Here is a 12,006-nt window from a genome sequence, read left to right as displayed (position 1 = left end):
CTGTGTCTATCCCTTTATTTCTGGCTGACTTCACTCTGCATGATACCCTTTGATTCATGTCATGGAAAATTGAAGATTTTGTTCTCTCTTAGAGCTGCATAGTATTCTATTGTTATTGGGCATTTGGGTTAATTCCATATCTTGGCTATTATAATAAGCAAGCAATGAACATAGGTGTGCATATATCCTTTTGAATGAATGTACTTGTGTTTGGGGATATGTTCTGGGATGGAGAATCAGCTTTTAAGAGGAGAGTATTCCTCATTCACTATACATGCTGGGTTAGGGCATGGTATTTGTGTGGGGGAATCACAGTAAAGACTGCAGTGCTGCAGGGAAGGGAAGTGCCCACAGTCTGCCCTGAGCAAGACCCCGTGGGTGGCTGACTGTGCAGCACACAGTCAGGCCTGGAGAGGAGAGCAGAGTTGGCAAGTTCCAGAGAGCCCAGTGACCAGCACTGTGTCCCCCAAGAGACAAGGATGAGGGGCTGGAGGGAGTGTTCTCAGTGATTCAAGATGACCCACATTGTTGCTGGACAAGTCCAGGACCCCCACAACTGCTGTCCATTCTCCTAATGATTCACCACCATGTGTCTCTTTGCCCTTGCTCTCCACAAAGCCAGCCTACTTGCCTGGAGAAAACAGGAAAGTGACCGAGGCTGGGGCTCTCAGGGGAAGGGAAGGATCTGGTGGCAAGCCGACCTGTTTGAGGATCAGAACAATGTTCCTTGAAAACAGCTAAGTGGGGTCAGCATTCTTGAGTGACTCAGGGGTCCTCAAGTGGAGGCAGCATTCAGAAATGACCCAGTGTGTGTACAAAGCATCTTTATTCCTACCAGACAGCTTTTATGGGAGACAATAGCTTTTCCTTTACAAGATGACAAAAAGAACCTGGACCTTCTCATACAGCTTCAGTTTTACTGCTAGACACAGGGCCATGCTCCACTGTCTCAAAAAAACACAAGTGCATTTGCACAACCCCTGCATGCCCCCTACCTGAGGGCTGGTGTAACTTGACATCTTATCCCACAGGCTTTAAGGTAAAGGACATAAATGAACAAAGGATGGGTGGCCTGATCTGATTTTAGAGCCTGTGTTCAAAAAAACAAAAACAAAAACAAATTTTTCCCTTTATTTATCCAAGGGATGTAGTTTATGAATATGCACAATCAGGAAGCATTCCTTGGGCCCTAGTGTGGCTTATTATCTTATGATTTGGCTCCACAAGGATTGGTGGCTTGGTCAGATGCATGGCATCCCAATAGCTCAGGAAGATTGTAGAAGGTAGGAAAGGGGAAGGGAAGACTGTGGATTAATAGAAAGGGAAGGAAGGAGCAGATTGGGGCACATATCAGCATCTTTCCATGAGTTCATATTAGATCAACCCATTGGAAATTGTGCAGGCAGCCAACAATGGAGCCATGACCCAAGTTCCACTCCTTCTGCATGCTGCTTTGCTGATTCTGCTGTGCAGAGCACCCTGGCACATGCCCTGCCTCTTACTGATGTCCCACACTGCCTCCAGCAATCGATGATGTTCCCAATCCAAGATGAAAGTGTGGAGTCCATCCACCACCATCACCATGACCAGCCCAAGAACAGTTGACAGGTGCCACACCAGCATTAGCTGAGTACACACACAGCAGTCAGTGCTGAGGTATGGATGTGACAGGGGCAATAGGCCCATGGTGTTCCCACCTGGAAGGGTGGAAGACACAGAAAGGTTGGCATAAGATCCCCAGTGATGTGGGCAAGCCTGGATCTGGTGGGAGCAATGCACTGAGCGAGCAAAGGCAAGCTGGTTTGCAGCTGGTTAGCACCATGGATGTGGAGTCACTTCCCCAATCTCCCAGGAAAGATGGAATGTGACTATTCTCCAGAAAGTCTTTAAACCCACCATGCCCGCCCTCTTTCCTTGCTGAGAAGACAGAGCCATACCTGTATGCAGACCCACTGAGTCTGATGTGCTGCTGCCTCTTGCTGTTTCTTCACTCATTGATTTAAGAAGTTCTTACAGTGGGCTCACAAGTGGCTGGCTGAGCAGACTTCTACTGTTGGAATGATATATACATAAATATTATGATTAACAGACTGTCAATCCTGGGACCTCAATAAAAATCGTTTTGTAAAAAGTTTTGCCATTGAACAGGGCAATTCACATTCTTCTGCAAATGTACCTACCTTCCCAAATACAGCTGTCTGCTGGCCACCAGTACTGTCATTGCTTCTAAAAGTCTTGCTCTCTCAGAGGTATGGAGCCATGGCTTGGATATCCTTGAATCTAAATATTAGTTCTTTGTGAGGCAGCCTGACATGGCGCACAGAGCACCTTCCCAGACTCTCACCACCCAGGCCATTGAGGAGCCTCATCACTGATTAGCCAATGCTATTGTGTTCTTGCTCTGGTCTCAATAACTCATGAAGCATAAGAAATATTGACCAAAATGAAATGAATAAATTTTGTCTGTGAAGATCACAGTGAGTTTCCCAAGCTGAGCACACTTAGGTAGCTACAACCACTTCCAGAAACACAGGGGCTCAGCTCACACAGCCCCTCTGCTTCCTGCCACTGCTCTTAGTCCTACGTGCCACCCCTCTACCCTCTCGCCTCTTTAATCCTTAGCCCAAAGGGAACACACTAGCGGTACTCCTTTCTGACCCCCGTAACTAGATGTTTTGTTTGTGAGATGAGTGCACATTGCCGGGTGCTCTTCTGGCCCATTCTTTCCTACTGGATTCTCTTCTGCTCATTTCAAGATGGTGGACACCAGGATGTGCAAGGCTGTCTTCGGGCACCCGGAGAACAGCCTCGCACTAGGGAAATTGCTGCCGCTTACCCAGGGAAACATGGGCTTTGTGTTCACCAAGGAGAGCCTTAATGAGATCAGAGACATGCTGCTGGCCAGCAAAGTGCCATTGTCCCTGTGAGGTCACTGTACCAGCCCAAAATACAGAAGAAAACCTTCTTCTTCCAGGCTTTAGGCAACACCACTAAAATCTCCAGGGACACCTTTAAAATCCTGAGTGATGTGCAGCTGACCAAGATCAGAGACAAGGTGGGCACCAGCAAAGCCCCGCTGCTGACATGCTCAATGCTCAGCATCTCCCCCTTCTCCTTTGGGCTGATCATCCAGCAGGTTCTACAGTGGCAGTGTCCACAACCCTGAAATTCTGGATATCTCAGAGCAGACTCTCACTCTCACTTCCTGGAAGGAGTCCAGAGCGTTGCTAGTGTCTGTCTACCGATCAACAGACTGTTGCCTCCTTGTCTCATTCAATCATCAATGGGTACAGCAGGTCAAGGTCTTTTTGATTGATCCATTTGCCTTTGGGACTACTGCCCCTTTGACTGCAGCCACCACTGCTGTTCCTGCTGCTGCTACTCAACCCCAACTAAGGAAGAGTCTGAGGACGAATAAAGACATGGGATTTGATCCTGACTAATCACCAAAAAGCAACAAAAATAAGCCAGATTCACTTGTAAAACAGAAATAAAAGATTAATTCTTTATTTTTTTAAAAAAGTGAAGTTTTGTTTGTTTGTTTAGCTAGAGAAATAGTACAGTAGGTAGAGAGCTTCTCTGCACGCAGCCAACCTGGGTTTGATCTCCCTACATCCCATATGGTCCCCCAAGCTCCTCCAGGAATAATTCCTGAGCAGGTGTAGTCCAAAAGCAAATAAAAATGATTGAGATTCAAGTCCCACTTGCAGCAGTCATTGGGGCCACACAGGTGGAGAGGAGAGACCATGGTGTTGCTGGATGATGTTCGCAGTGTGGAAGGCATGAGACTATGCAGAGTGAAGCTGGATGTGATGGGTGCAGGGTGGAGTGTGTGAGCTGCTGGGAGCAGCCACAGGACTCTGGGTGAGACGCCAGGATGGGGGTTGCTTTTCTGGGACCACTTGTTTGTCTTTTCTGCTTCCTGTTAGTCCCCGGGACCCTCCGCCTTCTGACAGCTATTGCTTGAATCCAGGTTTTATTTGCTGTTTATATACTCAAAAGGTGCTACTCTCTTCTCAGGCAGAGACATGAGTTTGGGAGGCGAATTCTTGGGCCCAGACATCACTGGTGCCCCTCAGTGAACTGAATGCTCTGTGCCATCTCCCCTCAGGCCCTGGATGGGGATTTCTCTGAAGACAACCGCAACAAGTGTCGTCTGGCCACAGCTCCCTTGATTGATGCAGTGGACAACCTGACAGCATTTGCCTCCAACCCCGAATTTGTCAGCATTCCTGCCCAGATCAGCTCTGAGGTAGGATTTTTGCAGAGAAGGCAGCCCTGGGACCCATGACTGTTTTGTGTGGCCCTGAGCAAGCGGTACTGCAACTTGTGAGTGATCGTATCTGGGCAGAGATGATGAACTTCAATGTCTACACAACTCTTTGGACCTGACACTTTAATTTTATATGTTGACAACAAACAGCTATGCATAAGTTCGGGGACTCCTGGTAAATATTACATTCAAAAATGATATTTGAAGAATGAACTTGAAGCTAAGGCCCCACCTTCAACATGCAGCGGGAACCTCCCTGATCCTCTGTGTTTCCTTCCAAAGGGCAAAGGCAGGGACCTGGCACAAATCAGTCCTTCCAGTTCCTTCTCTCTGTCTCTGTGCCATGTCCTTATCCCTCTGCTCTTCATTTCAGGGCTCCCAGGCACAAGAACCAATCCTGATCTCAGCCAAGACCATGCTGGAGAGTTCCTCATACCTCATCCGCACAGCTTGCTCCCTTGCCATCAACCCCAAAGACCCACCCACCTGGTCAGTGCTGGCAGGACATTCCCACACTGTGTCTGACTCTATTAAGAGTCTCATCACATCCATCAGGTAAGCTGCTTCTCCATAGAGTGCTGGAGGCTAGAATCGGCATAAGGCAAGAGGTAGAATGTGCCTGCCATAACTTACGCAGCACTGATATGGCAGATTATTATCACCAGTGTGTGTATGTGTGTGTGTGTGTGTGTGTGTGTGTGTGTGTGTAAATAGGTTGCCTTCTATATTACAACCCATCAAGTGTGGTAGGCTAGTCTTGGTACATCAGTGGGGCAGAATATAAGATGTCACATGGCCACAAATGCAGCCACACGCTCTAGGAATTCTAACATTTTTAGTAGGATGATAAAGCTAGAGTTAAATGTTTAACTGGGTTGTGACTTTGGGGTGCGGAGACATCTCCGTGGTGTGTTGCTCTCTTTCTCTTTGAGATTTATTTGTGAGTCATATGATCATAAGCTTATTATACGGTGCCAGAGGCAGTTTGTGGGCATGACCTCTAGCCTCTGGGAGGGCACAGGGAGATGGGAGAGGTCACCTATTCTTGACTCTGTGAGAGCCTGCACTAGAAATCAATAGGTTGGCACATACATTAATTTAAGAATCGCAAAGACTATGCCACTTACAGGCATTGCCAAGCAAGGGGCCAGAGATTCACTTCTTAAATAAGGCAGGGCTGGCTAAGAGGTAGGTGGAGCCAGTGGTGGGATTCCCATGGAGCCTGCCTCTGACTTGCCCTGTGCTTTCCAGGGACAAGGCCCCTGGACAGAGGGAATGCGACTACTCCATTGACGGCATCAACCGCTGCATCAGGGACATTGAGCAGGCCTCACTGGCTGCTGTCAGCCAGAGCTTGGCCACGAGGGATGATATCTCAGTGGAGGTAAGTGGAGCTTTGCGGCTGGCTCAGAAGCCTCCGGAAGTGTCTCAGGTTTTAGAAGTTTGGGGCAAAAACATTTTTAGGTTACCATTTCATAACATAAACCCCCAACTTTGGAGGTTTCTGGAAAGGATAGGGGTCTCTGATCAAATGCTACACAGAAAATGGTGGTTTAGTACAAGAACACATGCACTCCTGGTGTGGAGAGTTGAAACTGGGGGAAGATTAGGATCATGGAAAGGGGTACAGCTTCGTGGACTGCTGTGAGGGTGCATGGACAGCTGTGGGGGTGTATCTCATACTCTGATATAGGGTGCAACTGCATAAGCAGCCATGGCGATGTTAGGGGGAAGCAGCTGCATGGACAGCTGTGGGGTGCAGCTCATAGACAGCTGTGGGGTGCAGCCGCATGGGCAGCTGTGAGGGTGCAGCTGTATGGGCAGTTGAGAGGGGAAAAGCAGCTGTGTGGACAGCTGGAGGGGGAACTTGACGGCACTGTCTTCCTCAGGCCCTACAGGAGCAGCTGACCTCAGTGGTGCAGGAAATCGGGCACCTCATCGACCCCATTGCCACGGCAGCTCGGGGAGAAGCAGCTCAGCTGGGGCATAAGGTACTGTGCACACAGGTGTCCTGCTGGGAGTGTGCAGTGGGCGTCTGCGATGGGGTGTTGATTTTATTGTGATTCCCAAAGACCTGTAGTGCCAGGAATCATGCCTGGTGTGATGCTAGCTTCAGCTGCAGACAGGAGATTCCAGTGCTCCTTCTGGCATCTTCCCCAAAAACTATGGCTTCAAAATCAAGTTTTAATTATGAATTGAAACGCAAGCAGCAGGGACATGCTTCACCCTCTGGTCAGATTCTCCAGCCCACAAGTCATTCGTCCATTGCCTTTGCTGAGGGAGCAATCTCCACATGACACTGTTGCTGTCCTGGCTCTCAGCTGGCTGCCTTGTTCAGGCATGTGTATAGAGATGTCATTCTGTGGATTCTCATAGGAGTTGGGCTTCACATCAAATTCATCCACTTTATTCTAGGAGACCAGAGCCCTCTTTTGTGACGCCAGTGGAGTAGCCTAATCACAGAAAGTTCAGCCTTCAGTGTCAAGAGGGCTGAAGGACCTTAAGCCCCTTTGAGCTTCATTCTGCAAAGCGTTCGAGGACAGTCAGTTTAGTTAGGGAACCTGTGCCTCAGCAGAAAGAGACCAGAAATTGGATTTTTAATAACCTTTGAGGTTACTTCCCATTTATCAGTGGTGCCACCAGCATCCATGTGCATAGCAAGGAGTTCAGGGACCAAAATGGTCTCTGTGGCATCGAAGCTAGAAAAGTAGTGTAGCACTGTAGCACTGTCATCCCATAGTTCATTGATTTGCTCAAGCGGGCACCAGTAAGGTCTCCATTGTGAGACTTGTTACTGTGTTTGGCATATTGAATATGCCATGGGGAGCTTGCCAGGCTCTGCGTGCAGGAGGGATACTCTTGGTAGTTTGCCGGTCTCTCCAAGAGGGACGGAGGAATCAAACCCCAGTCAGCCATGTGCAAGGCAAACACCTTACCTGCTGTGCTATTGCTCCAGCAATAGAAAATCAATAGACTTTTAAAATTATAGAACAGCTCCAGGGCCTACTAAGCATCCTGCTGGTTCTAAAAAGAGAGTCTTTGAGGTAGAAAATGACTGTAGTTTCTCTTTCTGAATTCTCAAGAGTCGCAAATTTCATTTCACAGTTCAGGTTCTTTATTATAAGAATAGGACGTGCAGGGAGATGGAACAGTGGGGAAGCACTTACCTTGCATGTGACTGACTAACCCCAGTTCCATGCCAGGCACCCTTATGATCCCCTGCACCTTCAGGAGTGAGCCCTGAGCGCAGAGCCAGGAGTGAGCCCTGAGCACTTCCAAGTATAGCCAGTCTCCCACCAAAATAATTAACAGGAGAAAAACAAATTTTATTTTATGCAAACAATGGACACCAAAACATGAAATTCAGAGGAGTGAAAGGAATGGGCAGTGTTTATGCTGTTCAGAAAAAGAAACAATAAGTTTCAAAGATGAGAGAGGCAGGGGCAGAGTGCCTGAACCAGGCAAAGTAGATTAGCAGAGCAGCAGGAGTCACTCTGACCTTGGGCTCAGGCCTGTCAGCCAGGAGAGGCCTGTCAGCCATCCCTCACAGGGACCCTCTCCCCTGGGGACATATGACCCACTCCCCAAGACACAAAAACACATCAGAGAGTCTTTCTTGCACCTGGTGTTCTCAAGAGTGACTTCAGGGAGCACAGCGGGCAGGGCGCTTGCCTTGCACACAGCCAACCCGAGTTCAATCCCTAGCATCTCATATGGTTCCCCAAGCACTGCCAGGAGGAATTCCTGAGTGCAGAGCCAGGAGTAACCCCTGAGCATTGCTAGGTGTGACCCAAAAAGGCAAAAAAAAAAAAAAAAAAAAAAAAGTAACTCAGTCCAGAAAGCATCAGGGGCCAATGAGGCATCTGACGGTGTTGACCTCGCTCCCTCTTATTCAGGCCCCTCGTGGGAGAGGTGAGAAACACTCACTCCCATGGCTGCTGTGCACAGGAAGTTCATCTCAGCTCTAGGTGGCAATGCTAACTCCCACTGGAGCCCTGAGAAGCTGCCTGTCCACTCTGCTTTGCCCAGCTGTGGGCGTCACCTCAGCTGCCCTGCTGCTTATCCACTCTGAGTGTGATCTCTTTCAAAATACCTTCCTGGCCGTCATGTTTGGGGATCATATGGACTGTGGTCCGCTATAGGTGGAAGGAGTTACTGGAACAGAGTACAAGTGAAGCAGGCTCCTCTGCTTCTCCCTGCGAGTCCACATCCCTGCCAGCCTGCTCCCCCTCAGTAGGGCTCTGGAGGAGATGCATACACATGTCTGATACTCGGTGACTTTTGTCTCTTCCAAGGTGACCCAGCTGGTGAGCTACTTCGAGCCCTTGATTTTAGCCTCTGTGGGTGTGGCCTCCAAGATCTTGGACCACCAGCAACAGATGACAGTGCTGGACCAGACCAAGACGCTGGCAGAGTCGGCCCTGCAGATGTTGTATGCAGCCAAGGAAGGGGGAGGAAACCCCAAGGTACAGTGCAGGTCCTGGGAGCTCCTGGAGGGCTTCCAGGAAGGCCGTCTCTCTGGTTATCAGTGTGGAACACTGGCCCCACTCAGAGCTGGAAACCGTGTCTCTACAGGCTGCCTTGGGTCTTTAAGAGGAAAGTGGGAAGCAGAGCTTAGGAAGGCTGAGTCATAAATCATCCAGTCTGTGGCAGAATGCACGGGCCTCGGCATGCAGCCGTCCTTCAGGAAGTTATACCAAGTGTGGTTATACCAAGGATAAGCCTCACTCCCTGACGGCTTAATCCCTGCAAAATCTCCCTGTTGGTCTGCAGGGAGAGTTGTTTCCAGTCTTGGTTCCCAGGCCCAGAGCAAGATGTGGTGCAGGGTTACACATGGTCTCTGGCACTGCCCTGGACACAGCATTAATCACAGGAAAGTTCCCACCACTTGCAAATGGGGTATTTCACATTTCTAGATTCTAATGTGTCACTCAGCCCCTTCAAATGGCCAAGATGAAGCAGTCTGGCATTTTCTCTATGGCGATATTTGTGGGAGTGATGTTGTCAGTGGGATCCCAGAGTTCTGAGCTGCAGGGGAGGCCAGAATTCACATGTCATCTGAAGGGTCCCTTCCTAGCAGACTCGCCCGGGGACAGACTGTCAGGTTCAATGTCCAACTCTATAGAATCTATATTTCACATGTATTTTTAGAACTTTTTTTGTGTGTCTTATTTATTTTCTCACACATTTTACCTTACACATTTTGTACTGTCGTTTACAAAACTGTTAATGAAACTGTTAATGCATGCATCATTCTAGCACCACACCCACTACCAGAGTACCCTCTTCCCTCACCTACAGCCCCTCCCTTCCACAGTCCCCCACTCCACCCTGTAAACTCAGGTCTATAGGCAAACCCTCCAGCTCTGTTGCCTTTGGCCATTTGTTGCTACCACGCTGTGTGTGTTTATATCACACATGGGAGGGAGATTAGTCTGTGACTATCCCTTTGCTTCTTATTTCACACAGAGCGATGCCCTCTAATTCCAGCCACATAGCAGCAAATTGCATGATTTCATCTTTTCATGCAACTGAATAATATTCTATTGTATAAATATACCACAACTTCTTGAGTCATTTACCTGTAGTTGAACATTTGAGTTGTTTCAATATCTTGCCTACAAAGGCTATAATGAACATAAGTATGTGTATATCCTATCAAGTTATTGTTTTTCTCTTTGGGGGCCAGATGTCAAGAAGTGGTATCACTGGGCCATATGATAACTCTAGTCTTACTTTTTCAAGAAATTTTTATTTTGCATTCCACAGACAACATTCCCACCTCCTACCCTCAATAAATGAGGGTAGCTTTCTCACCACGTCCTTACCAACCAACACTGGTTATTTCCAGACCATATGCATTCTCACTGGGGGATCGAACCCGGGTCGGGGATCGAACCCAGGTCGGCTGCGTGCAAGGCAAACACCCTACCCGCTGTGCTATCGCTCCGGCCCTCCATTGTGAGACTTGTTGTTACTGTTTTTGGCATATCAAATACACCATGGGTAGCTTGCGAGGCTCTGCCATGCAAGCAAAATACTCTCGGTAGCTTGCTGGGCTCTCTGAGAGGGGCGGAGGAATCAAACCCGGGTCAGCAGCATGCAAGGCAAACACCCTACCCACTGTGCTATTGCTCCAGCTCAGGGTTGTAAGTATATTATCATTTCATTTGAAAATACTGATAATTGAACTTCTTTTCCAATTTGGATTTCTTTGATTTCTTTTTCTTGTCTGACTGCTGCAGTGAGGATTTCCAAAACTATGTTGATTAAGAGTGGTGACAATGGATATGCTTGCCTTGTGTCTGGTCTCAGAAGAAAGGCTTTTAGCTTTTCACCATTGAGCTGTGGGTTTGTGTAAGTGGGGATTATTATCTTGAGCTATGTTCCTTTTGTCTTCCCCTTTTGGTTTTTGAGTTTTTTTTCTTTATCATGAATGGATGTTGATCTTGCCAAAGACCTTCATATGATAGAATTATGTGATCTTTATCTCCTTTTTTTTGGCATGTTAACATACAATATTAATTACAATTCGTATCCATTAATTTGTGTACATTGAAACATTCTTGAATCCATGAATGAAATCCACTTGATCTTAGTTATAAAATATTTTTGGTATATTATTGGGTTCAGTTTTCTAAGATTTTGTTGAAGATCTTTGCATCAATGTTTTATCAAGGATTTGGTCTATAATTTTTATTTTTATTAATATCTCTGTCAGTTTTGTTATTAGGATATTAATAACTTCATAATAACTGCTTGGAAGAATTCCTTCTTTTTTTAATATTTAGGAAGAGCTTGAGAAGTATGGGCTTTGTCTTTCATGAAAGTTTAGTAGAACTCACTAGTGACTCAAGGGTATTTGTTCTTGGGGAGATTTTCAATTACTATTTCAATTCCCTTACTTGTGATTGATTTGTTTGGGTTTTCTACTTCTTCTTGGTTCATTATTTGTTCAAACTTAGGAGTCTGTGCAATCCTAAGAATTCATCTGTTTCTTTTAGATTCTCAAGCTTAATGAAATAGAGTTGTTTGTAGCCTCCTTTGTACTTTTCTGTAATTTTGCACATTTCTTCTCTTCTTATTTATTTGGGTGGTTTTTTTCTTTGTTCTGCATGAGTGTAGCTAATAGTTTGTCTATCTGTTTTACTCTTTTAAAGAATCAGATCCTGGTTTCATTGACCCTTTGAATTATTTTGTTGTATCATTGATTTACACTCTAATTTTAATTATTTCCTGTATCCTACTTACTTTGGGATTCATTTGTTGTTTTCTAGTTTCTCAAGCTGTGAGTTTAGGTCATTGATTTGAGCTTCTCTTTTTCCTGGTGTGAGCCTGTGTAGCAGTGAACTTTTGCTGTATATTACAGGTTCTTCTAGTTTGTGTTTTCATTTTGTTGCTTCAAGTAAGCTTTTTATTTGTTCTTTGATTTCCTCTTTGGTCCAGTTGTTATTTAATGGAATGTTGTTCAAGTTCCAAATGTCGGATGTTTTCCCTAAACAGTTTATGATTTATCTCTGCTTTTGTGGCTCTGTGGTCTAAAAAGATACCTGTTGATTTCTAGCCTTATGATTCTGCAGATGTTCAGTTTGTATTCCAGCCCATGACCTCCCTGGAGATAGTCCCATGTACCTTGAAGAAGAATGTGCATTTTGGTTTTTTGGCTAGTGGAAGATCCTGAATATGATGATCAGACCCAGTTCTTCCAGTTTCTCATGTAGAACTCATGTCTC

At 46.5% G+C, this 12,006-nt stretch overlaps 1 protein-coding gene and 1 pseudogene across 3 annotated transcripts in view; both read left to right on the top strand.

The window, feature by feature from the left end:
* The window catches only part of TLN2 (talin 2), a 412,543-nt gene that overhangs the window by 346,756 nt on the left and 53,781 nt on the right, over positions 1 to 12,006 (top strand). For all 3 annotated transcript variants that reach the window (XM_055129220.1, XM_004616684.2, XM_055129221.1), the window contains 5 exons: positions 4,112 to 4,252; positions 4,647 to 4,828; positions 5,525 to 5,657; positions 6,163 to 6,264; positions 8,569 to 8,739. In XM_055129220.1, coding sequence (XP_054985195.1) covers positions 4,112 to 4,252; positions 4,647 to 4,828; positions 5,525 to 5,657; positions 6,163 to 6,264; positions 8,569 to 8,739 — 729 coding nt within the window. The remainder of the gene's footprint in view (positions 1 to 4,111; positions 4,253 to 4,646; positions 4,829 to 5,524; positions 5,658 to 6,162; positions 6,265 to 8,568; positions 8,740 to 12,006) is intronic.
* On the top strand, positions 2,757 to 3,443 carry LOC105943281 (60S acidic ribosomal protein P0-like; annotated as a pseudogene).

Source organism: Sorex araneus, chromosome 2 (assembly GCF_027595985.1).
Source record: "Sorex araneus isolate mSorAra2 chromosome 2, mSorAra2.pri, whole genome shotgun sequence".
Taxonomy (NCBI): domain Eukaryota; kingdom Metazoa; phylum Chordata; class Mammalia; order Eulipotyphla; family Soricidae; genus Sorex; species Sorex araneus.
This window is presented reverse-complemented; position numbering and strand designations above follow the sequence as displayed.